At 37.0% G+C, this 26,447-nt stretch overlaps 7 protein-coding genes across 7 annotated transcripts; 1 reads left to right on the top strand and 6 right to left on the bottom strand.

Moving 5' to 3' along the window:
- Positions 1–862: 862 nt before the first annotated feature.
- Positions 863–2,165, bottom strand: BDF20DRAFT_827685 (mitochondrial carrier domain-containing protein; the record flags this gene model as incomplete). The annotated part of the gene is made up of 3 exons (XM_053078183.1): positions 863–1,414; positions 1,590–1,953; positions 2,041–2,165. The coding sequence occupies 3 exons, from the start codon at positions 2,163–2,165 to the stop codon at positions 863–865; spliced, it is 1,041 nt and encodes a 346-aa protein (XP_052931872.1).
- A 2,141-nt stretch (positions 2,166–4,306) lies between these two features.
- BDF20DRAFT_896233 (uncharacterized protein) lies at positions 4,307–4,886 on the bottom strand (the record flags this gene model as incomplete). The annotated part of the gene is made up of 2 exons (XM_053082499.1): positions 4,689–4,886; positions 4,307–4,609 (listed from the first exon to the last, which is right to left on the bottom strand). The coding sequence occupies exons 1-2, from the start codon at positions 4,752–4,754 to the stop codon at positions 4,310–4,312; spliced, it is 366 nt and encodes a 121-aa protein (XP_052931871.1). The 5' UTR covers positions 4,755–4,886.
- A 148-nt stretch (positions 4,887–5,034) lies between these two features.
- On the top strand, positions 5,035–6,595 carry BDF20DRAFT_896231 (26S proteasome non-ATPase regulatory subunit 14). The gene is made up of 5 exons (XM_053082498.1): positions 5,035–5,163; positions 5,248–5,325; positions 5,396–5,408; positions 5,497–5,674; positions 5,791–6,595. Exons 1-5 carry the CDS (start codon positions 5,113–5,115, stop codon positions 6,407–6,409), a joined length of 939 nt encoding a protein of 312 aa, XP_052931870.1. The 5' UTR covers positions 5,035–5,112; the 3' UTR covers positions 6,410–6,595.
- BDF20DRAFT_896226 (VTC domain-containing protein) lies at positions 6,523–9,727 on the bottom strand. Its single transcript, XM_053082497.1, has 4 exons — positions 8,662–9,727; positions 7,120–8,351; positions 6,791–7,034; positions 6,523–6,696 (listed from the first exon to the last, which is right to left on the bottom strand). The coding sequence occupies exons 1-3, from the start codon at positions 9,444–9,446 to the stop codon at positions 6,997–6,999; spliced, it is 2,055 nt and encodes a 684-aa protein (XP_052931869.1). The 5' UTR covers positions 9,447–9,727; the 3' UTR covers positions 6,523–6,696; positions 6,791–6,996.
- A 2,824-nt stretch (positions 9,728–12,551) lies between these two features.
- Positions 12,552–14,061, bottom strand: BDF20DRAFT_181098 (uncharacterized protein). Its single transcript, XM_053074867.1, has 4 exons — positions 13,733–14,061; positions 13,441–13,678; positions 13,278–13,351; positions 12,552–13,204 (listed from the first exon to the last, which is right to left on the bottom strand). The coding sequence occupies exons 2-4, from the start codon at positions 13,570–13,572 to the stop codon at positions 12,703–12,705; spliced, it is 708 nt and encodes a 235-aa protein (XP_052931868.1). The 5' UTR covers positions 13,573–13,678; positions 13,733–14,061; the 3' UTR covers positions 12,552–12,702.
- Positions 13,806–23,805, bottom strand: BDF20DRAFT_896210 (uncharacterized protein; the record flags this gene model as incomplete). Its single annotated transcript, XM_053082496.1, has 10 exons — positions 23,261–23,805; positions 23,123–23,200; positions 22,925–23,037; positions 22,520–22,843; positions 22,361–22,450; positions 22,230–22,298; positions 21,687–22,146; positions 17,070–21,613; positions 16,480–17,005; positions 13,806–16,395 (listed from the first exon to the last, which is right to left on the bottom strand). Coding segments are annotated over exons 1-10 (8,891 nt in total), but the record flags the coding sequence as incomplete, so codon positions are not given.
- Positions 23,546–26,417, bottom strand: BDF20DRAFT_828180 (CASP C terminal-domain-containing protein; the record flags this gene model as incomplete). The annotated part of the gene is made up of 12 exons (XM_053078229.1): positions 23,546–23,803; positions 23,883–23,973; positions 24,089–24,741; positions 24,794–25,043; positions 25,077–25,126; positions 25,197–25,291; positions 25,356–25,465; positions 25,538–25,622; positions 25,697–25,850; positions 25,917–26,038; positions 26,144–26,200; positions 26,267–26,417. 12 exons carry the CDS (start codon positions 26,415–26,417, stop codon positions 23,546–23,548), a joined length of 2,076 nt encoding a protein of 691 aa, XP_052931866.1.
- Positions 26,418–26,447: the final 30 nt, after the last annotated feature.

Raw genomic sequence — 26,447 nt, 5'->3', positions numbered from 1 at the left:
ATCACATCTCGATTAAAGCATTTGTTTTACGCCCACATTTTAGCTGGTTAAAAAAGAAGTTGCCTGAAAAATGAAAATCATAGTAAGAAAATTGGGACAATAGTCTCTCAGTATCGAATCAGAACTATGCTGCAATTAGCATTGAGGACAAAGTATACGTATTTTATCATTCTAATAGCAATACATTACGAATTCACCGAGTAATATCTCTGCAATTCTCTTCGACTTGCTTTCTCTTTTAACTTACAATAATATTTTAATATGTACTTATTACTTATGCAATAATAAAGTAGAGTCATTACGAACATTGGCTATGGCAGGTGTGTCCTTAATCTTCACAGTTGAAAATACTATGAAAGAAAAAAACAAGTTGTTTATGACTGAATACCTAAATGAATGGCTTGACAATACGTGTAATCACTTTTTAGTAATCATTACACTTGAAGAATCTCTAAAATGCCATCATGCACAACAATTTTTGCTTTGACAGTAATATAATGATAAATTGAAATTGCCGTCATTATAGGTAATTATAATGATAATTACATCGCTATTTGCTGGAAATCCCTAAAGACGTAACAACCCAGTTCTTTAACTTCTTGAGAACGGGTAAATTTGTTAAGTATGTACAATGGGTAATCAGCAGGGAACTAAATATCATTAATTAATGATAGAGTAATATATTCTGATGTCTTGTAGAATCTAACAAATGTATGAATTATTTGATCCTTCTAGCAATCAAGAACGACTATTACTTACGTCCGTTACGAGCATTTTGTTAATTTTATCTGCACTATCTTTTGTTCTTTCAATACTTTATCTTCTTTCGAAAATGACATATCTCCCTCTTTGAGAGCGAGTCTCAGCTTGACTTGAAAAGATTGTACCAAGAAAGTGAGATACCAAGAGGAATATATGTGAGTTCGACTTTTATTTGTAATGGCTTTACTTTCCGAAAAGTTTGATAGTAAAACAATAATTTTAGGTAATTAGCCAAGTAATCTTTAATCATGTACATAATGCCTTGATTAAAGAACCCTTTCAAAATTTGAGATCTCATGCCCCTATATAGGCCCAAATAACCATTTTCGTTCACAACTTTTCTATATGTAGCTACCATACTACTACTTCCTACTTTTGCAGATGTGTTATGCTTCTGTTGATGCTGGTCATTAATCATAGTAGTACGCAATAGTATAAATGGATAAGTGATTATGGTAGCTATACTCTTCGATAAAGCAGGCAGTAAAAATATTTGAAAACTGTTAAGTGTGTGACAGTTGTTGTTAGTATAGATTCTTTTCAACCTTTCAAATACGAAATAGGTAATAGAAGGGTTTGTCACCAAAATGATAGAGGCGCGGTAACCTAATGTAATTGGATGAAAAGGGTCAATTGCAATAGTGGTTATATACTATAATATTTACTTTTTTGAAAAGTTTCTGATATCGACCATAGGCATGGCATTTCCTTATTCCGATAACTTCATTAACTTGTTGATTCTTTACTCTACCTCTCCAGAATTCTTTGATGCCCTTTTGTTAGGATAATTGTGTTGCAATTTCTTTTATTCCTCTCCTCTGTTGTACTTTTGAACAACTATCAGCACTTCTACTGGCACTGCTACTCTGCAAATGTATCGTCATATTGGATACAGGTGTGGTGGAAAATCTTGAAATTAATGCTGCTTCTGATCCTAAGAACAATTCCTGAGCAATATTCAAATCGGCATTTTGCTTGCCCATAGATCGATTTAGCTTCTCTTGTAGATTACGGAGTGCTGTATAACAATAGAAATAAATGAAGTTAGAAAGGACAGTAGCAACTGTGTCAGAGCCAAGACCAGCGTAAAGTGCTTTGAGGCCACCCTCTTGTTGATAGATATCATAAATAGTGTGTAGAATTCCTTTTTTATCTTTTTTATCGTTATTGAGTTGCAGTCGAATTGTTGATCTATAAACAAGATATACTAATGGTTAGTTTTCTGTGTTTGCCCTTAATTCTCGACGTAAATCGTATACCAATTTCCGTATAATTTACATATCTAGCGGATAGATAAACAAGCTGGCAATAGTGGAACCATCAGCACCCGAAATAGCATGTCCGATAGGCTGTAGCTTAAACTCTTCAAAGGACTTTACTTTAACTTCATCGTTCCTATTCATAATATACAAGCACCTAAGATTAGCTCCAAAATGTGTTGCTAATGAAATTAATCGCAAAAGACAGCAGTTGGAAGAGAGAAAATTAAAGGAAAGTATATTGTTAGCCTAGGCGTTATTTCCCTTTTTTTAATTCATATTAAAAAACCAAGAGTTCTCAGCATTTATCATTACTGTATTTTCGCTTCAGATTTGGATTATTGAAAAAATAAATAAAGCGGCCTCTTTTTTTCAATATGGAACTAATTTTGCAATCTGTTTTGAACGCTTTTTAAAGATAAAATTGGACTGATGGCAAATGTTCAGTGCATAACACCTTTAGGAATGGGAGCATAACAGTCTGACCAACCCTTCTCTCACATATTTTCTCTTCACAATCCCTCTTGAAAGGATACAATATAGATCTTATTGAACTGAAAGCTCTGCAATTGCAGATTCCGTTCGAGCATACGAAAAACAGATAACATTTTATTACAATGAATGACGATCTAGAGAAAGTATATGCCTGAGACCGTTATAATAGATGGTATGAGAGAATAGGAAAATACACATAATAGATTAGGTAAATACTGTGTATATTTGGCGCAGGTGATCATTAGAAATCTCACACTATCCGTACTCTGTAAAGCCCACAATGTTATCCCTTTGAACCTATCTTCTCAGCTCTTGCGGGAAGCGGCTGCTCTTGACTGATTGCCAGCACAAATATTGTCTTCATCCTTTCCATGTCCCACCGCTATGTGATATGTGACTAAATTTGTTACTTCTCAATAAAGAAATCTTCAAAAAGAAAACTATTTCCAAAGAAAACTCACACATTGTAGAAGACTTAGACGATGTTAGCAATCGACAGCCTTCAAAAGTAGTTGAGCCGGACTTAATAAAATGGGCCAATATAGTGATAGCCAATTTATGTTATCAAGGACTCTAATTTTGATCCATTTGATGCTCTTAGACTATTCTTTAAAGCTAGCTACTTTACTACATCTTGCTTCAAGAAATATCTACCCGACATTTATTGTTTTATATCGCATATCTCCTGATGTGTATACAAAAATTCTCAATCAGGAAACTTATCAAGTAAACGAACAAAACGATTGTATATGTTTATTGCGCTTAATACGGACAATCTCGAATCTTTCTATGGACTAGAATACAACGAAAAGCAACGTTTTGGAATATACACTACAGTTCGCTATACATGACAAGGAGGGAAAAAATAATTTTTTTTTTTTTTTTTTTTTTGATAAAGTTAGTGCGAAGGCCAGCAACAAGAATTAATCTTTGACTATGAAGAAGGAATGAAGTCTATCTAGAACTTCATGCAAGATAAAGCCGATAGATAAGGCATTGGATTCGGAACTTTGTTTAATAGAAGGTAAGCAGAAGTGAATAGCAACACAAAAACACCAACAGTCTTAGTGGGAGCATTCGCAAAATATGCCAAAAGGAAACATACTCCTATTATTTTGTTATAAATACTCAATAATAATGAGCCTACACGTTTATACATGAGAAACATATTTTTTTTAGTAACACTCTTGGTATATATCTGATCTATTATTTTAGTATGATATGAGAGTTTCGAATATAATGTAACGCTTGGTCAATGCGTATGATAAATATTGCACTTTTTTTCGCTTGTCTACGTTGAGGAATTATTAAGTGTGAAATTTGTTTTTAACACTAGATTGTAGGCTTGTAATTCATGTAGACAGGAGACTTTGGAAAACTTAATTGCCGCCAACGGACAGACGATCCATGCGATATTGATTTGCAACAATTGTAATATTTATTGGAATCCTGACGTCAACGCGGTGAAGAATATGTCTAGCATCTCTAAAGCCATCGGGGTAGGAGAAAGAAGGCCTGCTGAGTTCACTCGATCTCATCCTCAGACCACTTGACAAAGCACCATCTCCAATATGGTTGTCTCTCCTTGTCGAGAGACAAAAAGATTCTACAGGTGAATAAGTCTACATTTTATCGAAAATCTATCCAAAATATTGTACTTAAAACTCCCAATAGTTTTGTTCTTTTGATCTTAAAATTAACTCAATGCTTTCCAAAACGGAACCGAAAAGACTGTATTAAGCACTTTTTATCAATCAAAATTAACACTTCCCCAGTGCTCTTATCACATGCGGCTAATGGCAAATCGAAAAATTGCGAATCGTGTAACGAAGCAACTTGTAGTACACAGGGCCTCCTTGTGCAATCCGAAAGTAATGTATACATGTAGTAAGTCGAGTAGAGACAATCAAATATCTTGTTGTTGATTTTGTATCCGCAATGAATAGTATCCTAGTATAGACTTCATAAATTAATACAAGCATGAAAACATATATCAAATTTGGTAGCTCTTTTTCATCATTTTTTAGAATGTATTTCCTAACAAGAGGTTGAATTTGTTTACAATAATTTACACAGGCTATAATCAATGCTTTCTAATAACTTTTTACAGTAAACACCTTTTGCACAACGTATGCTGAATGTTTTGAATGAGACAAATGATTAATAACATACCTGAGTGATAGGTATCAAAATATACGGGTTATATGACAGATCGACTGGATGAATTACCAATTTCATCCGTACATACAGGATTTAGCGTAAGTTTGATCAAGATGTCTGTATCAAGTACAATGTGAAATTGAATACTTTAAAGTTGTTACCGGCTTCAATGCCCAGTTGTACTTGAAGGCGACATTTTTTCTGTTTGCTTCACAATTATGCGGCTTCTCTAAAAGGGCTGAAAAATGACGTTGACGTGCGTTTGGACGGTGAGCAAAATTCATACTCAGAAGCTCTTTACTTCTGCTTTAACGCGCGTCACTTCCGCTGGAAGAGTAGTAATCAGTCAATCAAACAAAGCAAGTTCTTTTCTTTCTTTTCTATATATTTCTTTACCAACAATAAATCTTTAACACAATCAAACGTTTGATTTATAATGGAAAGACTTCAACGTTTATTTGGATCTGCAGCAGCCGGTTTAGGACAGGTACTTTACGCAACAGCTTACAGATCCGCTTGTCTCGCCAGTAATTTAATCGAACCCACACATACCATTATTTGCTATTAATAGGGTATGCAGCCTGGTATGGATACACCCACTGTCGACAATGCTGAAATGGTCTATATCTCTTCCCTCGCTCTTCTAAAGGTAATTGACAGATAAACTCAAATTTGAGGAAGCACTCAGATAGTTAACCCATCGCCTAAATTGCATTTAGATGTTAAAGCATGGTAACGCAGATTCACAGCATTGGAGTTACGCCAATGTATCATCGTATAGATTTTTAACAGCTAAAGCCCAATTTGCTTATAAATTTAGGCCGTGCTGGTGTTCCAATGGAAGTCATGGGTTTAATGTTAGGCGAATTTGTTGATGATTATACAGTTCGTGTTATTGATGTGTTCGCTATGCCTCAAAGTGGTACTGGCGTATCAGTAGAAGCTGTGGACCCAGTATTTCAAACAAAAATGTTGGATATGTTGAAGCAGACTGGCAGGTATGATTAGGAACGACTACCAGCGTGGTTTTAACCAAATTTTGAAAAGAGCGAATCATCATAGATTACATATGAAAGATGAATAGCGTGTACTTACAACTACTTTAACAATATAGACCTGAAATGGTAGTAGGTTGGTATCACTCTCACCCTGGTTTTGGCTGCTGGTTATCCAGTGTCGATATTAATACACAACAGAGTTTCGAACAACTTAATCCTCGTGCAGTTGCTGTCGTCGTGGATCCTATTCAGTCCGTCAAGGGTAAAGTCGTGATTGACGCTTTCCGTCTCATCAACCCTCAAACTGTCATGTTAGGCCAAGAACCTCGTCAAACTACCTCTAACATTGGTCACCTCAACAAACCTTCTATTCAGGCTTTGATCCATGGCCTCAACCGCCACTATTACTCAATCGCTATCAATTATCGAAAGAATGAATTAGAAGAAAAGATGTTGTTAAATTTGCATAAAAAAGATTGGACAGATGGTCTCACATTAGATAACTTTACAGAACATACTGAATTGAACGAAAAAAGTGTGGGACAAATGCTGACATTAGCAGAGGCTTACAACAAATCCGTACAGGAAGAATTAACAATGACACCAGAACAATTGAAGACAAGGCATGTGGGTAAACAAGATCCCAAACGTCATCTGGAAGAAAAAGTGGAGACTGTGATGGGAAATAATATCGTGATGGCATTAGGCGCAATGATTGACAGTGTTAGTTTTTAAAATGCAAAGTGAATAAAAAGTAGTAAGATTCCAGAACCAATTCATTTCTATAAACAATTGTTAAAGTCAAGAATAACTTATTTGTACGATATACGATTTTATAACGATAATGGAATAAGGCCAGACATTCAATACTCATGATTCTGGATTTCTTTTTTTATTTTTTTTTTATTTTTTAACTACTACTACTATTACAGTTGTAATTAGATTGCTGATGTTAAAATAAATATTAGAACTTCAAGAATTGTTAAAGTTAGAATTTAACGGAAACGAAGATAGAAATTAACCTGCATTACAAAAACGAAAAAGAAAAAAAAAATAAAATAAATTAGTGAATCTAGCAGAGTAAAAAATTGTTAAAGAGTGATATCATCTACTTACAATAAGAGCAATTACTAGTAAAATACACAAAACTGCAGGTCCCCAAAGATCGTCATACCGGCCATCTATACGACGATTAATCATCCAAGCACGTTTTTCAAATCGATATAATGCATAAATAGCGATGCCTGCTGACAGACCGATAAAGATACCACCCACAGTACGAGAAACCATATCACCAAAGTTCAACAAATTTAAAGCCACCGTTAACAATAAGGCACAAAATTGTAACCAAGAGATAAAAGTACGTTCATTGGCAAAGAAAACCTTGGGCTCCACTCTGACTTTGACTTTCTGACGTTGTGGTTTTCCATTACCATTACCGTTAGCCGAAGCAGCATTGATGGTGCTGTTATTGTTAGCAGATAAAAATAGTTCGTCACCTGTAACGGGAATGCCTAATTCTAGATCAGCGGCAGACTTATGGCTATTGCTAAGACTATGATTGCTAACACTGGCTTTGGGCATGACTGTATTTTGATGAAATTGTTGCTGACGCTGATTAGTGGTTGTCGTATTATTACCGTTAGTTGTGGAAGGGAACTTTTGCAGATTTTGAGGAAAAACAGAGGAGGAGGAAGAGGAAGATTCTTTTTGTTTCGATTGCTGATAATTATTGGGTTTATCTTCTGGCGGGATAGGGGGTAATGCACTACTTCTAATATCTCTTTTTGCAGAGGCAGAAAGGTTTTGTTCTGTAGCACTTTCCACATGTACTTCATGGGCCGAATTTGATCTCATCAAATTATGCTCACCCATTGCGCCGCCTGCTTGCACCACTGCTTGTTGATTCAGTCTTTCTTTTTCTTCAATCATCGCTCTTCTATACTTGCCATCAATTAGTGGTTTAAAGCTTCTGGACCGTGTCAAACCAATGTTCTCTGCTCGAGGTTTTCGAATATCCACGTTCAATTCAGCCAACCACCAAGGTAAGAGAGGCAAACGTTCCCGGTAAAAATGACAAGCACCATGCAAATATTTTGAGAAGCGAGGCACTTCATGTACTAGATGCGATTCAATCAGGGACGTTAACCAGGAAGGGGGTTCTTGCCCTAGGTGTGTCTGAAGTTTAGTTTCCAAAACTGCATACGGGAAGCGCAATATATCGGATTCTTTCACATAAGAGAACGGGGTATCTATACCAACGTCATTACGGCGCCAATTGTAAGTAGGCTGTCTTCGCCATTGTCCATCCAAATGATCCTCACGAATAAAAGTGAGATCAGTGTCCAACGAAATACGTAACCGTTGATCTCCAGGTAACTGAAAAGCAGTTCGATTATAAAACGCACGCAGCATGGGTTCCAACCGTCTTTCTCGAAATGATTTCTGCACGCCTTTAGCAATGAAACGAACATTTTCAATGGTATTTTTGTCAACGGGTTGCTGTTGCTGTCGAAGTTCCTTAACAATTTGTTCAGCTGTATATAATCCCGTCATGAAGTTGTTGACTTGGTTCTCCTTTACACGAAAACGATCTTTGACAGACGCCCCATCAAGCCAAGAAGCATGATGAGTCTTACGTTCAATAAAGATATTTGTCGAATTCATCGGACCGTACCTACAAATGTCATGTTTAAAATGATTGTGTGAGCCTTAATTGTATTAGGAGACCATTAAGTTCCATAAAAGGCTTTTCTCGGGGATTGAAGGAGAAATGGACAATGAAAACCAGCAAAGAAACAAAAAAAAAAAAAAAAAAAAAAAAAAAAAAAAAAAAACGAAAAGGGGAATTGTCATCTGTCTTAGAGTCGTTAGTAAAATACATATGAATAGGAAATTTCACAGTATCATCAGAGAGTATCTATAATTAAGCTTTCGCTTCGTTCCCCGTTAGTAACAACAAGAAAAAAGTACAAAAAATACTTTACCATCTAAAACGTATAGCTTCTGCACCTTCATCTCGTTGTAGTCTACCAGTATACAAATCAAAATTAGGATTATCGAAATAAACGCTAGAAATAGCTGAATCCGAAGGTTCCCATTTCTTATTTTTATCAAAAATCAGCACTGGTAAATGCAACATAATGATAGACTTGACTTCAGTGATATTATCAGGATGAATCCAATATTTAGCTGTCGCACGTTCGAAGGCATTTTGATCTCCTCCTGAAGCACTATTACCAGGTGATGACTTTCCACGATTACGACAGATATCATGCAATGCAGAGATATATATAATCGCTACGTCAAAACGTTGCTTGTCCAAAGGCTTTTCTCGAAGCTTGCCTACAAAATCATGCTTGAGATTCAAGCCTGTCCATTTATCATGCTTTTTGAGGATCTTTTGAATGGCGACGAAGTTGACGCGCGTGAAACGAGAAAGGTCGTTGACGTCAAAAAGAATCTCGGTTAGGGCTTCATCCATGATACTGTAATTGACATCTGATGCCATTGTGGGATTTTTTTGAAGGGTTTGTATGGTGCGTTCACAATAAAGAATGCGAGCATCTATTTCTGATAGTTTAGCGTTGACAAAGTCGTATACTTTGGTGAGCTCATTTTCGAGAAGACCAACAAATTCGATTTCGTCCTTTTCTGACCAGCCATGATCAAGCTGCCGAGACTTTAATTCATGTTTGAGCACATCATAGGAAATGTATGATAGCCGCCAAGGGGCAAATATACTCTGCTGTAGCTCTTCTCCATATTTCATGTCTGTGTATCAAATCCTGCTCAGTTATAAAGCTGTATTCAATGTAATTTGTTGCCTTTAAAATTCTATTCAGTGGAGTAAAAGAGAAAGATGCTTGTAAACAGTTTGTTTGTTCTTTAATACACCCTAGAGGTTCTTCTTTAAGATGATACAATAAAATAATCGGGTTAATTGGAAAGAAAAAGAAGAAAGAGGAAAGGTAACAACACTAAAGAAGAATAAAGAAAGGTAAAAAAAAAGGAGACAAAGGAAATTGCAAGTATACAATTTACAATAAAATAACAAAGCGGCTGCTGCTTGTATAGATAACTTTACGACTGCAAATTTCATTGATGCAAAAAAAGTTAACATTTCTATGCGGTATCACCAAAAGGATCTTCTGTACTTAATCGCGCTATTACTTTATGTCGTCCCTTTTCAATGCTGCACATCCAAGTATATCTAATCGTGCTTGTGTGCCCTCCTTATTGTTACTGATCCTTCCGTTCATTTGCCGTTCTATGATTTGTATTTCCTCAGCTAACAACCAGCGTTTTTATCCTTTCCAAGCAAAGTGATCAAGGGAGATATATGACGTTGCCACTGCACATTTTCAGTATACAGATTACAGATAGAAAGAGGTTCCCTATCGTCTTAACATTTTACTACTGTTATAATAAAGCATAGTTCTCCTTCAATACGACTGACTAGGCTTTATAATAGAAAAGCCCCTTAGTAAAGCAGCCCCCTTCTATCCAGTCAAAGAGTCATTCTATTAATAAAGCAATGTGAGTATCAGGATAGTTTTTCTTTCTCTCAAGGAAAATTATCACCTACAGTTAACTTTGTTTACATTGCATCCCTCATGCATCATATATCAAAAGTTATCAGCAGCTTTGCTTCTGATCCAATCATTATTAAGACACTCGACATCACGAGTCACTCCAAATTTGATGTGACAGAATGCATACAGTGTTCGTCCATAAGCAATGCCATGGCCAATCAAAATCAATGTCGTTGGTTGCAGGGCAATCAGAAATTCAATTTGATAAAAGAAGGGGCATGTGAAGGTTGTTGTTAAGAATGGCGGACCTGAACCTAGAAAATTCAATTGTTGATCAAACTTAGTATTGTAAACTTGAGGCGCGGATAAATATATTGATAGAGAACAGAGTAAACAAAATATTTGTATAGCGAGACCCAGAATGAGAAAAAGCAAAAAGAGGCAAAAAAAAAAGCTATATAAAATGAAGCAAGCGGGAAAGGAATCATGTAGCCATTGTTTGAGAGAAATGCAGTCAGTGTTTATTAGGGCATACACTGCGAATATCTTTATAGCATCAGAACAAGATAGTAAAGTATTATTGTAACAAGGGAAAAGAAGATTTGAGGCCAATCAGTACTTGCTTTTGAAGTTGTAAATTCAAGCAAACTTACCTGCAAGAATTAATTGGACGACGGGTCAATCTATAAAAGACCGAAACGGTGGGTTCAAACTCCATAGTCCGTGGACCAAAATGGTGTAATATTCGTTTGGTGTGGTAAGGTGTAGTATTCCCGGAGAGATAGGTATAACAATGATGTTGTTAGGTGCCATCACCGTAACGCATTAATACGGTCTTCAATGAAATTTAAGGTTTACCGAATAGTGGTAATATTATATTGAAGACTGAGCCTGCGGAGCGCGGTGTTGATTAAAGCAGGAGGGACAGTAAAAAGAGCCATTGTAAGAAAGTGTGAGTATTTTACCAAAAGTTAATAAAGACTTAACTCACGCTCCAATAATGACGATGCTATCCACATGTATTTCAGGTCCACAAACAAGAAAAAGGAGGGGAGACTGACCGAAAAAAGGCTAGTGTGGTCAAAGCTATTTTAAAGGAGTATGACACTGAAGAATTATACGATTGCTAATAATCTATCATTTTCTGTAGTAAGTAAAATAAAACAACAATAGTGCATCCTTATATTTAGGCCTGGAAGAGAAAGGAGAGAACAGAAAACAAGATGTAGACGTGAATCGACAATACCAATTTTCAAAGTGCCCTTTAACGTGTTCATGGGATCGTTTCTTTATGCGCCATTTGGTTTAAATTTTTCAATTCAGGGATTACATAGCATTAGACTAAGTTCAGTTCATATACTAAGTATTTAGAGCATCACCGCCAATGATTCTTAAATGACTCGCTTATTGTTGGCAGAAAATCAGTTATTGGAAATACTCAAATGAAGGTTACAAATACAACACGGGCTTATGTGCATTACATTATTCAGATTGAAGCTAGGTTTTTATCTCTCTTAAACAAATGTATCAGTGCATCAATATATACTTCCATAAGTGTGGCTATTGTTACCTATGCTCTGATAGTAATTTGAGAAAAAAAAAAGTGTGGAGATTTGCTTATTTCAAGTATACAGCAGCTGTTATTAACAACGATACCACTGATTCATATACTACTGTCGTTGAACTGAGAAGGAGTTTGTTGAAGCGGTAATGCATATTTCCATTTTCTTGTGAACAATTGTTCGGCAAAAATTATACCATCTTATAGTTCCTTATTAACACTCTTACTATTAAACTCCTCATAGATAACTTTTCTGTACGTATTCTTCTTCTATCTTATATTCAATTCCCTTATCATGCTTCCGTCTGTTTTTTTCCACAATAACATGCAATATTCAAATTAAATGTTTTTATTTAAAAAAGACAAAAAGGGACTCGTATTCAGTGATGGCTATAAATTTGTAAATGGAATGAAGATGTGAAAGAACGTCATATAAAGATGATGCAACAATATGTGTTTATTAATACTGATTTCAACCTCTATAAATCCTACATCCTTTTCGTTCTTCACTTTCAATATGACTACCAAGATCAGTTTTCCGTGTATCAGGGTACTAAATCTTTTTTGAATAAAAGCGCGTCTTCTATGGTTATACAAGTTCGAAATACTAAATTTTCGCCCATAATTTAAAGGGAAATCCAAATTCAGTTAGTGAACATTACATGTAATAAATGCCTCAAATAAGCTTGAAAGCAACGGTCTATTTACAGTTACTATTTCGTCGCTATCAAAGTTATTACTGGAAGCCAATAAAAGATAGAATATCTCAAAATTTAAAGCGTCCCACTGCTTACCTCAACAAATAAGTTTAGCAAACTTATATCATTGTATATTTAAGTTTATATGCTAATTTTAATATAAGTTAACGTTATTTATTATACATTTAGCAAAGGATATAAAGAAATAGTATACTAATAGTAAATGTCGTCAAGCTATTGCATAGGACGACGAGTAGAGTTGTATTTGATAACAGCTTCTTCGATTCTCTTGAAAAAATCTTCTCTACTATTCTTGTCCGTGATAATAAAGAAAGGCTCCCAGCTCATATTACGCAGGTAAATCGCGATACCTGTTGGTTCGCGCTTGATTGTTTGAATTTCAGTGAAAGGTTCTTGCCATTCCACGGATAAGTTACGTGTTCTAATTAGCATGACCCGGTTGTTTGTCAACATCGCTACACGTTCATTGTTTTGAACATGACAATGGGCCAAGTAAGTGTCATTCAGGTATTTTCCACCATCAACATCCTTAAGCCAGTGCTGACCAATTGCTTCACGTAAAGAGTATGGCTGAAGAATTCCATCTGAGCCTATGTAACGAGGATATCGGACACGCTCTATCATATTGATATCTGTGGGTGTAGCTGTGTTTCTGATACCTTCTGTAATGTTGCTGGTAAGGTCAAAGATACCAACAGCAGGCTTGGTTACAGCTCTATCGAATTGAGCAAATCAAGCGTTAGGAAAATCTAATTCGACTCTAAAGTGTTTGTTGACAATAACCATACCCTACAAGGCCTTTTCCGAAGCCTTTAAATAAGCCTCCAACACCTTCTCTAGACGCTCCTTCAAGTGGACGTGTCTTTGAGATAAAGGAAAGATCGTTTAATGTTTGATAAAGATCTGTAAAAAGTTAACGCTATTCAATGAAGCTTGTAGAATTATACTTACCACTAGTCCTGAAAATCCACTGGCTACACTGTTAGCAAAAGACGAAGCACCTTGCGCCACACCAACCAAAGCATGTTTAGGTCTATTTCTTGCCAAATTCTGTCTTCTACGGTCTTGATATTCTCTATCCATTGTGGCGGCCGATAAACCTTTACCTATACTACCAGTGAATTTAGTGAAGCTATCGCTAACACCAAATACACTCTTTTTCACAAATCCACTAAAGCCCTACAAAGAACTAATTGATTACGATCATTATTCCCAAAGTTGATCAACTTATATGGTATCTTACTTTAGCAATTCCATAACCTAAATCCTGAGGACGATCACTCATTATCAAACCTTGCCAAGGTTCGTAAAATAGTTCCGCTACACCAGAACTCAGGTTATTAAACAACCCCACAGGATTACCTAAGAAGTCAGCGGAACCCAAAATACGATGCATTTGGTAAACCAATTGATCCGTATAATGGAAATATATACGGCTTGCTAAATCGGATCCGTCAGCCATAATATTTTCAATAACCAAAGCGTTGAAGCGAAGAGGAGCTTGATTGATATTGCCAATAGTCATGGTAAGGGCATTGACAAGGTAGGCCAGAGCAGTGTTCGAACGCTGAGCTTTTTGCATTTTCTCGTCATCATCGGCAGTACCCGTATTCTCCTCACCAGATCGCAGAAAAGACAAGTTGAAGCGAATAGGCTGTATACTGAATGTTTCAAAGTAAAGTTGTGCAATATTATCTCCCGGCTTTACATCAGGTATATCGGCAGAATAGTTGGTCCATATTGTTGCTTCATCTTCTACTTTGCTGTCCTTATTTTGTTCTTCGATATGAGCAAATTTCATAAGAGCATAAATAAACGTTTCTTCAATTTCAATACTCATCTCTTGTAGTAAAATAGAGAAGTACTTGAAGTAAATAACACCGTGCGAGTTATCCTTAACTCTGTCTAAAGCTAGCTGCACTGTTGGTAGAATCTTATTGCCTGCACTGTTATCTTTAACATTGTTCCTACTATTGCCATTGTTGGTCGAATTTGTAGGATAAAGAATTATAGGAAATGCGGAAGATCCATACATCTGATTATCAATCTGTATCCAATCTATATTGCAACGCAAGGAGTGATACAGAGTTGAATCTGTAAGCCTGAAATTTATACCTTTGAAAGTGGCATATGCGAGTTCCTCAACAGGTCGTTGACTTATAATTGATACACCTACTTCTTTGAGCTGAAGTTGGAATACAGCGTTAATGGAAAAATTAACATCAGCGGCTTCAAACCCCTCCTTAGCGGCACTGTCTAAAGATGAAACTGAAGCAGTGGAGTCAGTTCGGCGCATGGATGTGCTGCTGCTGTTAGTATTAACCCTATTGACAGGCTTAAAATGACTTTCGTTTTGTATGAATGGTTTCAACTCCATAATACGCTGTGTACCATAAATCTTTGTATCGATCGATGTAATCGCAGCTCGACCGTCACGTGTGGCATGTCGGAAAGGCAACATACTGCCAATTTCTTGAGGATTAATGCTTCTTTCACGTCCATTAATATTTAGAATGATCTTTTTATCCTTATAAGCAGGAAGATCCCAAGAGTATGGAACAGATTGCTGGGCTGGCAATCGATATCGTTTAAGACGAGGATTGCGGACAGGAGCCGAACTGTAGTCATCCTTAATAGCAGCAGGATCTTCCTGATAGAATATGACATCTTCATCTGTATGATTCACCAAAAGATATGGCCAATTGTCATCTGCTTCCTTCGTCAGAATAATAAAGATAATTGCTTCTTGAATTTTGGTAGTGATCCTCACCAGCGTATCTTGATGTTGATGGCCATCGTAGTAATCAGTGGGCAGACGAACGTGAATATCGCCTATTTCCTGAACGTTGAAGGGTGCAGACCAAGAATTACTGTATCCTTCCAGTTTAATAGACAACTGTTTTTCGTTCTGTATACGAATATTGTATAAAGGCATACGCTGCTTAGCGTCCAAACCATAGTCTGTCTTGGTCTCAGGGAAGCGATATCGAATATTTTCATCAAGTTGGTTGCTCAGCACGAAACGAGGCGTTATTGTAACTGTCTTGGTCAATTTGAATTTTCCTTGCCCTTCTTGTATATTGATACCTAAATGAATTTCTTCTGATCGGCGCTTATTTGGTAGGGCCACATCATAGACACTACCAATAGCTTCGAAACTAAGGGGTTGACTCCACTCAGATGCTGCTGCTTTGATTAGAGAACGATTGCGGTTATCCATGGTTGGGTATGAATACATAAAAGGTTCAGGTCTGGCGTTCGGTTGGCATGTTTTTGCAGTATCATTGGAAGAGTATAGAGCTTCTGACCAAGCAGGGTTCGGCCTAAAGGTAATAGGCAATTGTGTCTTATTTATAATAATATAGGGACTGAAAATACTATACCGCTTGGCACCTCCAGAGTCAGGAATGTCCACAGTATTAATATGAACATTTAACTTCGAGTTATCCTTTTTACTAACAAGCTCGATGGCATGATCTACCTCCAAGTCATCTGATCGTTTTGTACTAATAATAGCATAATCGCTGCGTTTGTATTCCGTATCTGGCATTTCAATATTAAAGAGAACCAGATGATTATTCTCAATAACGTGAATTGGAGTGATACCTCCTTTTCTCAGAAAGGAGCTGAAATCTTGTCCTGTTGTCTTGTCAACAATACGGAAATTGAAGTCATATGGCAAAAGGTTTTCAATCTCAATAGGAGCACTCAAACGAATTGCCATAGCTGGATACTGACCAAACAATATACTCTTCCTGTCCAGAATAGCGTTAATTTGGAAGATGAATGGGGGCATATTTTGTTCTTTTTCATCACCAAGACAACCAAATGTACTAGGAGGCTTGATAGGGCTGGCGAAATCCTTCCAGTAGAATGCTTTATTAGGCCATCTATATCCGAAGCCAGCTATAGAAAAAAGATCATGAATTGTTAAAAAAAAAGAAATCCAGTCCTTCCTTTTGTAAACTGTGCTCAATCAATGAGGCTTACCATCAGGGCGCATACAAAAGCGATTGGTAAACGCTTTTTCGATAGGAATAGAATAATTCTCTCCGGGAGCAATTTTCACCGCAGGGCCATCCATTTTACCATTGGTATTGATCGATGCCAAATCAATGGATAGCAAGGTTCTATTTTCAATTACCAGTGCTGATCGTATAGTAACTACCTTAATATTATTGATCAACTCAACCTGAAATACAATATGGTGTTGTATGTTATCAATCATAGGTCGAAGTGGATGCATATGTTCTCCTTCCCTATCGAGGTTTATGTCTCTTAGGCTTTCCCACAGAGCACCGTCGATTTGCACATTCAAATTATTACTGACAAAAGATGTAGTTTCACGGCGCTTCTTCCAGTCTTCAAACCACCATGGCAAATCGGCACCATTTTTAATTTCTTTGATAACAGGTCCTTCCTTTGAATCTGCAGTATTCCATACAAGAATATTGTAACCAGTCCTATTTCGCAATTCATAAGGCGCCACAGTGCCTCTTTCACCGCTATAGATAGTCTGTTCAATGATGAAAGATTAGCTCAATAATCATACAGCATTTTCCCTTTATCTCTTATCGTACCTGGCCTTCCTTATCTAATAGTCCTATAGTAGAGACTGCACTTTCCAAGAATGATTGCGATATATTTAAGTTCAAAATGGATGATGAGCTAAGTTTCACATTAAGGGGCTCTGATTTATTCATAGCATCCCGTGCGAGATCCAACTTAAAGTTCCAAGGCTCCAAAATCGGCTCCCAATGTGAATTCTTAAGATTGAAGTAATTGATATAAGTTTGAAATTCAACAGAAAGAGATAAATCTCTTGACCAATTTGCTATTTCAACGTTAAAAGGTTGCAGATTCATATCTATCATAGGTGTTTCGTGCAACTCTTCAATAAGAATAACTTGTGCACCATTGAAAGAAATACGTAATAATTCCTGGGCCAGCATCGCTTCGTTCAAATAGTCAACTTCAGTCTGTGCTTTGGCTGTGGAAGAAGTTAATGCACTAGCATCAGTTAACCTTTCCTCAGTTAGCGCTGAGTCATACGCCGATACTTTGGTCCCTCCTGCTTCTGCGTTCACACTCTTTTCATAAAGAGCATATGCTTTGTTGAAGATATTAGTGACTAACATAGCATCACGATAAGACAATCGCAGAATAAGGGGATCGATATTCATAACTAATTCAGTGAGAAGACCTCCTTCTTCTGTATGAGGATTTCTGTTCATAGACAAGTTAACATCAAATGGCTGGAGGAAGCGTAGGGTAGATTGCTGACGCATGTCCATGCGACATAAGAACATGCCCAATTGTTTGATAACTAAAGCTGTTTTGTTCTGTTGAGTGATTGTGAGTTCATCAGTAACTAATACTACCGCTTCCGAATCTTTTTTGTCGGGATCTGCTAATAGGATGAATTCAGCATGAATGATGTTTAACAAGTAACTTAATTCTATTCCTGGCTGCTGTTGTGGTTGCTTCCCTTCTTTCGATTGAGTATCGTTATCAGATTTTACTGGCATTGTAGAATTGCTTGGACCTCCAATTGCTGGTAAAGTGAAAAAATTTCCAAGCATGAAAGCGTGGTCCAATGATAAAATCACCTTAGGATCTCTAATAGTCATAATCATGATACCTGAACGAGCAGGATCCGGAGCTTTGACGTCCAGTTGGAGCAGGAATTGGTGTGCATCTTCAATGGCAGGCACAATATGGGTAAATTTGCTGTTGACACCGGGGCGGGTATCATCAACAGTTAATGCATGAACCACCACTTTGACCATCATAGATTCATCCGTGAACATCTGGAATTTAACATCAGTGTCAATAAGGGCGATGCGTGAGAGACTAGGAGGATGCTGCACTTCTTCCAGCTCAGTAGAGGGATTCATGTAAATCTCTAGCCCTATGGTTTTCGTCTTTAATGTAATTTGTATGTGAGGAGTATAATTTCTGTTCCCATCTTCTTTCATTGAGACGGTACTATCAGACGGTTTTTGAAGATTTTCATTGTCATTGCCTCGAACTTTGGTTAGTGGAAGGTGGCGGTCATCAAAGGGTTTGCTGCTGTCGTTTTCAGTGGAAGTAGCAGCAAAGGTTCTGGAAAACATATTGATTGCTTCCATCAGAAATATGTATTGCCGTTTGGTTAATCGCAAGCTAATATCCCCAATTTCTCCTGCAATATCCACGTCTGGACGCGCAGTAGATGCTTTTAGTGGTATACAAATGTTAAAGTTCAAATCAGTATCATCTACCATAGGCAAGGTTTGCAATTTATCTTGTTGAGGGAAATAAAACTTCGACGTTAAACTGATAGCACGGAGACCACATTGAATATGATTAATACAGTTGTCTGCATTATCTACAAATGAGTTAGATACCCATATTTCTCCCAAATGAGCAATCACTACATCTGAAGGATGATCATGTAGTTCAGGAAATAGAACAACAGGGCTTTCAATGACAATATCAAAATGCATTTTAGTAGCGACCTGCGAAAGCTGTTGAGCAGATTCCAAAGCAGCTTGACGGGCCATATCGTAAGTAGTCTTCATTTCAGCAAATTTATTGAGATAATCCATGAATTGGTGAATAGGCTGTTCTAAAAAGTTAAATTGAGCAGAACCCATACGAATATACAGAGCATGATCATATCCAGGGTAATCTTGACGTCCATCGTTGATAAAAGAGTCGTACCTTAAATCGATGAGTTCTTCACCTTGAATGGTAAGAAGTTGATTACTGAATAAATGTTGCTGATTTGGTGTCGTCAAATCATCCGTTAACGTAAAGTTGGCAAACTTAGCAGCGACTTTAACTTGGCCATCCATAACAACTGTGGATAAATCGCCAAGGGAAAGTTCGCCTGTAGCTAATCGTACACCATCATTATTCAAAATAAAGTTGACACTGTCTAAGAGCAAGCGAACATAAATACTACTACTTTCAGAACCGTTATTGTTAGATTGCGCCTGAACCTCGGAAAGTTCCTTAACGTCATTTTTTTGAGGATTTGCAGCCATTAGCGTATCTGAAAGTTTTGTAGCAGTAGTGTTGCCTGTGATGATATTGCTGCTATTAATCTCTTCCATTATATCGACAAATGTGTGCATAATGTAGTTATGCATTGTTAGTATTGAGCTACGTGTGACGATGAAGTTTAACGTTGATAGAGTGACTTGAACTGTCTGATCAATTCCCTTATACTTGGTCATATAATCAGGATTAGATTTATCACAGCGTACATATTCAACATCTACCAAATTCTTCGAATTTAACTGCTGTTGTTGATGCTGATGCTGGTTATGCTGTTGGACCACAGAATAATCTGAAGTGACTAGATATTTAAACTCGTTGCCATGCTGCATACGGTCTCTTACATCGAGGGACTGCAAAGAAACACGCACTGTCATATCTAGTGGACGAAGACTGTAATCCAACACCAAATTCTGCAAATCAACCTCGCATAATAGTTTTTCAGCTGGGGCCCCTTCAATCTTCGTGTGTGGCTGTTGCTGAGCTTCCAAAATGTTGGCAAGCACACGATCCACCTTAAAGTTTAATTTGAATGTTTGCTCTTCTGCATTAATAACTTCCTTTGAAGCTTTCTTTATCTCTTTATCTGCATCAGTAGAAGCCAAGTCATCTGTTGCTGAATCATCTTTTATAAGGCTGGGCTCACTTTCTGTGTCTGCTATGAGCAAGTCATCCTGACTTCTATTCCAAAGAGGTCTGTTCATGAAATCGAACCAATTCTCGTCAATTTGACTAATCTTTTGCTGTTGCGCGTCCGGATTTTCAATACCGAAGTTTTCATTACTAGATGCACTACTTATTAATCCTGAGGCTTCAATCAAGTGCGGTATTTGCAAAATAGATCGGTATTTTGTGTCAGAGAAATTGACTTTTAATAGAGGCAAATGACCTGTTATTTTGAATTTAGGCATATCGACTGATTTAGGCAAAATACAGTTTTCCACTAAAAATGACATATCGATTCGATCGACCAAATGCAGGTACTGAAGCTCTTGACGAGGATGACGAACTTGTTCTAAGCAAGCTTCAATTGATTCGCCAATTAGAATTTTGGTTTGAGTCAATTGAACTGTAAATTTATCATATAGAAGTTCTTTTAGTTTCATATTGTCTCCTGTTGTCATGTCGTTTCCGCGCTTGGATTTGATCAAAGCCAGTGTTTCCGGCGGAGCTATGCTACTCTCTACATTGATGTGGCCAGCATCGACCACAATACCGTGCGAGGTAATAGAAGTGCAATCCTCAGGAATGATGATGACTGGTGCATCCATATCGATTTGTAAATCTAGGGTAGTATGCTGTTCCAGAGCAAACTCCAAAGTAGCACGTGTCTGGTTTTTTATATCTTCAAAGGTATCTCCAGCAACCTCAATTAGTGCATTGATACTATTAGCGCTGGTTTCTGGTGGTGTGAAGAATTTAACTATCTCTCGAATAGTTATCGGATTATATACTATATCAATATTGCGCATGAAAAGAGCCATGGCATTATCTGCACGGTTATCAAGTGGTTTATGCTCAAATTTGATGGTAAAGAAGGGGTCCTCGATAGCAGTCTGTTGAAGCATCTCAGCTGATGAAGATTTCCTTCTGCGTTGTCGTACAATGTCTTTTTCATCTTTATCGTTAGCTGCCATTAATTTGTAATAAGGCGAGTCAGCTCTAACACCATCATACAAGCACATATCGCCTAGAATTGCAGTAGCTGTTAAAGATTGAACGTACTGTATCATACCGAGTGAAACATTATCAAACACAAGTGATACAAGATCAGTAGGTTGTGATAACGGATCTTTTCGTACTGTAAATGAACCCTTTGTCAACGATATGCTAAGCCTAAGTCTCATTGTATCTTTTGGTAGGTCAATGGATGCTGCAATGACTGCTTTGTCTGCATCATAATCAATCACATCGTAAAATTCTAACTTTTGTTCTTCAGTAATCACAAGATCCTCGTCTTTATTCTCGCTCTCGTCAGTTGCTGAGCCACCATTATTACCATACCACCACTTACTAATACTCCAGCCCTGTTTTGCTCTAAGTGCTGCTTCTTCCTCCTTTTGTTTTTTATCAATAGCAGCTATCAACAAAAAAAGCTCATAAGAATCTGTGCTAAACCTAATATATAATAAATTGTAACATGTAGATTTTACCTAATCGAGCTTTTTCTTTTCGCAGCTTAGGCTTGGCCAAACTACGATAAAATCTAAGATCTTCATAACTAAGGTCCCACTCTAGTTGCCGTAAAATTGCTTTTTGCTCTTCTGTCGCTCTATCCAGTCTATGCTGCACATAACAATCAATATACGCCTTTCGATTTTCACTACGCTTTTTGATTCGTTTCCATGTCCAACGCTCGTTGCGCTCATGAATCTCTGATAAGACAGCCTGTGCAGCGAATTGGAAATATTCCAAGGGATGAGATTTGGGCGTCCTGTCAGATGGCGGCCGCAGCTCCTTGTACTTTTGCTTTTTGAGATAGGAATGGAATAAATCAATCATGAGTATGGCATCGCGATATTGCTCGTTATCAAGAGTGAAACAAAGCTCATCGAATAGAAGGGAAGCGTCGATCTTTGGTGTTTCCCCTCCGAAATTTTTGCGCAATTTAATCTAAAATCAACAAGGAAAAAGGGTGTAAAGGGATTAGTACACAATTCAATGCTTTTTTGTCTTTTTGATCTTCATGACATTACTCTTCCAGTGCCCGAAACGGGCTTCAAGATATATTGATGCTCAGCTAAAATATGGCTTTTGGTAGCAATCTAGCAAGATTTTTCGTCAGTTGAAATATGCATAACCGTATTCATCCTTTTCAACAATTTACCAATTCCTGGAACTTGTCATATCCATTTAATTCTGCCAAAGTAGATGCATTTGTATCCCAATAAACTGATAATGATTCCAAAGTAGCTAACTGATGTTATAAATAGACCCATTAGTGTTTCTTACCTTAAAAAGAGAGTTTTATACGGCTATTTCTTACTTTGTGCACTGTTTTCACGACATCACTAATTGTGTTCGGTATCCACTTTTCATCAGTAGTGATGGCTGATAACTCCTTCAATGTGATGCCTGCTGCAAATCTATGATCCGTAGAAATATCATCTTCGTATCTAATATGAATATTGGTGATAGAGAACTGAAGATTATTCAAGATCTTCGTCATAAGTTGAGTAACAAAAGTTTCATTTTTAGCGTCTTCATCTGCGTTGTGGTGTTGTGATTGCGTATCGAGCATAAGTTCTGCATTTTCGAGGCGCCTCATTTTGTTTTCATGGTCACGCTGAGCTAACTCTTCAGCTGACATCTATATAAGTATGAAAGAGAGGGTTAGTAAGTGATATACAGTCTATTGGTAAATACTACATATACGGTATTTGTTATTTACAGTGGACTCGTTTCGGGGGACTGCCAGAATGTATGCATCTTTTATATGAATAATAACAGGCTTTCCACGTAAGTTATTCCAAGGAATGGTCAAAGTTAATTCCCCTAGGTAACCTGCATTGCCATGGAAGAAGGATGTCAGTCTAATGTTTAACTTACAATTGTTTGAAATATTTGAATGGAAAGCCTTAATTCTTACCCTCCAAGACGTCAATAGGTAAGTTGAATTTGTCCAGGGCTTCTCGTCTTAATTTTAAATGTCGTAAGGTAACCTCTCCTATATCAACTGCAGTGTTAAGCTTCAGGTTGAGGTGTATATTTTCACCTGATCACTTACCTGACCATATACCAACTTTCAGTTGGCTGTAATTCAAGTTAGAAACATACGCGCCCAATACTCTATTCAATAGAGTAGAAACAACAGATTCTAACATAATACAGGCAAAGGGGTATTTGATATGTCTAATAAGTGCAACAGGAAAGAATTTATGCTGCAATTATGCAGTGACATAATGACGATTGTTACTGTTACGCCTAATTAGAAACTCAGGTGTTGGGTTAAAAGAAATTTCAAATGCCCTTTTCCCCTTTTTTTTTGATTTCTTCCAAAATACGGATTTATTTAAATCAAGTTTCCAAAATTATCATTAGAAATTGCTGCTTCTTCGTTTAGAAGATTTGTTGGAAAATTGATATCTTCATGATCATGGCGGCATTCCCATAAACTAAGTTGATATAATGTCATTATGACTAAGAAATGTAACAAAAGGGAATAAAAGATAAAGAAGTATCTAGACCATTTATGCGAAAATAAGATTCGCGTTAAATTTAGCGTTAGTTTCTCAAATGGATTTAAAGCGTTGTAGCGTCGATTTTCCTCCTGCAACAAAAGATCGGAAATTAAAAGTGAGGGTTAGGCATCATTCTTATTAACTTCAATAGCTTGAGTCCAGCAATACCTTTCGATGAAATTGTGTGAATGGATTCATACTTTCTTCGTATAATTTACCGTATTTAACTGAAGGATCATCTGCCTGTAATGATGGCTGTCTGAAATGGCTCTTTTTGAAACTTCTCACCGAGGAAGAAGGTTCATTGTCCATGTTGACAGATACGGAACGATTCTGAATTATAAGGATTTAGTAGGAGCGATAGATTCCATCACTTATGATAAATTGTTGTGCTTACAGTGATTCCAGTATTATTCTGTTGCTGGCCCTCTTTCCAAACATGAACAAACTTTAGTCTTTCGTAAAGTTTCAGATTATCTGTTCTCAAATTTTGTATTTCTGTTTGTAAGTCTTGTACAGTAGATTCAAGGCTTCGTGTTCTTTCTTCTAATTCAGCGTTTCTTTGTCGGAAACGATCTCTTTGACTCATGACGATGGGCAAAATTGTTTTATCTTCTTTTCCTCCACTGAGCGCATCTGCCGTACGAGGTGTCATTGATCCAGATACTTCTACTGATGTTCTTGGGTCTGATATTGAATAACGACCTGTTGAATTTTCTGATACGCTAATATCGCCACTGTTGGCTACTGCTTTTTGCTGACCCATACGTAGGAGGTCCTCTTCTAATCGTTGATTCAACTGTATCTTTTCATCTATTTGCTTTTCTAACGCCTCAAGCTTTTGTGTTTTCTCGTCAGAGCTCTTTTTAAGGTCACTATAAAGAACTTTGATCTGCGTATATTCGCTCTCCAGTTTTTTGATCTTTTCCATAAGTTGTACTTCCAAGCTATTGACTATGGATTCGTCCTTCAAGACGTCATCTGCTTGGAAATCATCCTCATCTTCGCCTGTTGAAAATTCAACATACTATTGTATTGTTAGCCCGAATGCAAGGTTTTTTATTATACTGATTTTGTACCTTCATAATATGCAATTCACGCTTAATATCGTCGTAATCTTCAAATTTCTTCAAGCTCTTCTTCAAAGTGTCACGTTCCTCCATCAATGCCTCTGTCTCTGCCGTGAGATCCTTTATCTTCTTATTAAGTCTCAATTCTGTTTTATTCAGCATCTCCTTGTATGCCTCAATATCCTTGATCAATTTTGTAGTTTCCATAACATTCTGTGCATGATCATTCCTAACAATAATTTGACTTTGAATGAGCAGACTAGCAACCAGTTTGTACGTTGTCCATGTTTACCTTTCGGTTGTGCCATCACGTAGTTTTTTATTTTCTTCTTTCAAATCATCCTGTTAGAAAATGCTCTTTTCGTTAATTGTTATTCCTTGTTATTGAGTCGTGTATCTGCAATCGTCTTACATTATGCTTCTCCAGCTGAATTATTCTTCCATTAGCTCTTTCCAAATCCATAGTAACAATATCCAATTCTGCTAATTTGCCAACCACTTCCTCATCTAATCGAACAATGATCTTTAGTCATTGAAAATACTTCATTTCTCACCATCCGTAGCTTCATACCATATTTTTGGTCATGGCCAATCAGTTGCGCTTGTGTGTCTTCATGAGATTGTCTCAATTCAGCTAACTGATCCAAGGCTTGGTTGAGTTTCTTTTGCAAATCGTATTCCCTAAGATTAAAAATCATTGTATTTTGTTAAGATTAATTTTTCCTCAACTACATATGCTTTTGGCAACGTTACCGTTCTTTATTTTGTTTGATTTTATCGCTATATTGATCTCTCATTTCCTGCTCCAACTTGCTTATTCCTTTCGGCTGATTGTCAGCTAGCTATAATGTATGACAGCATTAATATAAGTATATGCTATGAACAATCTTGTAATTCTTTCGAAAGCTCCACCAACCTTTTCTTCTAACTGGCTAATCTTTTGAGTCAAATCCTTATTGTCCTTCTCTAAGATTTCTAGCTTTTTGTTCCGTTTCTCAAGTTCCTCTTTCAAAAGACTGTTTTCATTTTGCAATGCACTAATGTCGACCATTTGTGCACTTTGATCCTAACATACAATTTTGGCAGTTGGCTCAACCGATCTAAATAAAGTGATATATGCAAATGGACTCACAATGGCAGCTTCAAATAAAGGCGCTGGATCAGGAGCGTCCGCCAGGAGCTTGTAAATAGTCAAAAATGCGTTTTCTGCGAACTTTGTACGTTTGGTGATACTGTCAATTTCAGACTGATACCCTTAGAAGCCAAAGTCTGGTCAGCAAGATATAAGAACCAACATCACCCATATAGCAGCTTCTTAGAGTTTTTTTTAAAAAAAAACAAACAAAAACTTAATCCAACCTTTCAATAATGGCTTAAACTTCTGTATTTTTTCTTCGTCAGGCATCTTTTTGAATTCTGTCAACGTTAATTTTGGTCAATGTAAATTGTTTTCATCTGTAACCTACGTTCCACCATCTGTACCTCTTGTTTGTTCTGCAAGTTTTTTTCTCGAAACTAAACCATCTTTTTGGTTTTCCACAATAGTAAGGCCCTGTTGATCTAGCTCTTTTTGAAGATTGACAAGCTGAATGCCTCTCCAATATTGAATCGCAGAACCAAAGCTGTCCTCCATTTTAAACTTCAAGAACAAACGTTATGCACA

Source organism: Mycotypha africana (assembly GCF_025528875.1).
Source record: "Mycotypha africana strain NRRL 2978 chromosome Unknown BDF20scaffold_12, whole genome shotgun sequence".
Taxonomy (NCBI): Eukaryota; Fungi; Mucoromycota; class Mucoromycetes; order Mucorales; family Mycotyphaceae; genus Mycotypha; species Mycotypha africana.
The sequence above is the reverse complement of the archived record's forward strand: the minus strand, read 5'-3'. Positions and strand labels throughout refer to the sequence as shown.

Excerpts from the sequence above, each read along its gene's own strand:
- BDF20DRAFT_896231 (XM_053082498.1), top strand. The coding sequence starts at position 5,113 with ATGGAAAGACTTCAACGTTTATTTGGATCTGCAGCAGCCGGTTTAGGA. Across the intron at positions 5,164-5,247 it reads CAGCAGCCGGTTTAGGACAG|GGTATGCAGCCTGGTATGGA; the intron begins GTACTTTACGCA and ends TGCTATTAATAG. Across the intron at positions 5,675-5,790 it reads ATGTTGAAGCAGACTGGCAG|ACCTGAAATGGTAGTAGGTT; the intron begins GTATGATTAGGA and ends TTAACAATATAG.
- BDF20DRAFT_181098 (XM_053074867.1), bottom strand. The coding sequence starts at position 13,572 with ATGGATAGAGAATATCAAGACCGTAGAAGACAGAATTTGGCAAGAAAT. Across the intron at positions 13,352-13,440 it reads GTGGATTTTCAGGACTAGTG|ACACGTCCACTTGAAGGAGC; the intron begins GTAAGTATAATT and ends TTTATCTCAAAG. Across the intron at positions 13,205-13,277 it reads TTCGGAAAAGGCCTTGTAGG|AGCTGTAACCAAGCCTGCTG; the intron begins GTATGGTTATTG and ends TCAATTCGATAG.
- BDF20DRAFT_896226 (XM_053082497.1), bottom strand. The coding sequence starts at position 9,446 with ATGAAATATGGAGAAGAGCTACAGCAGAGTATATTTGCCCCTTGGCGG. Across the intron at positions 8,352-8,661 it reads GAAGCTATACGTTTTAGATG|GTACGGTCCGATGAATTCGA; the intron begins GTAAAGTATTTT and ends TGACATTTGTAG. Across the intron at positions 7,035-7,119 it reads CACCATCAATGCTGCTTCGG|TTTTATCTCTTGGTTACAAT; the intron begins CTAACGGTAATG and ends CAATGAACGTAC.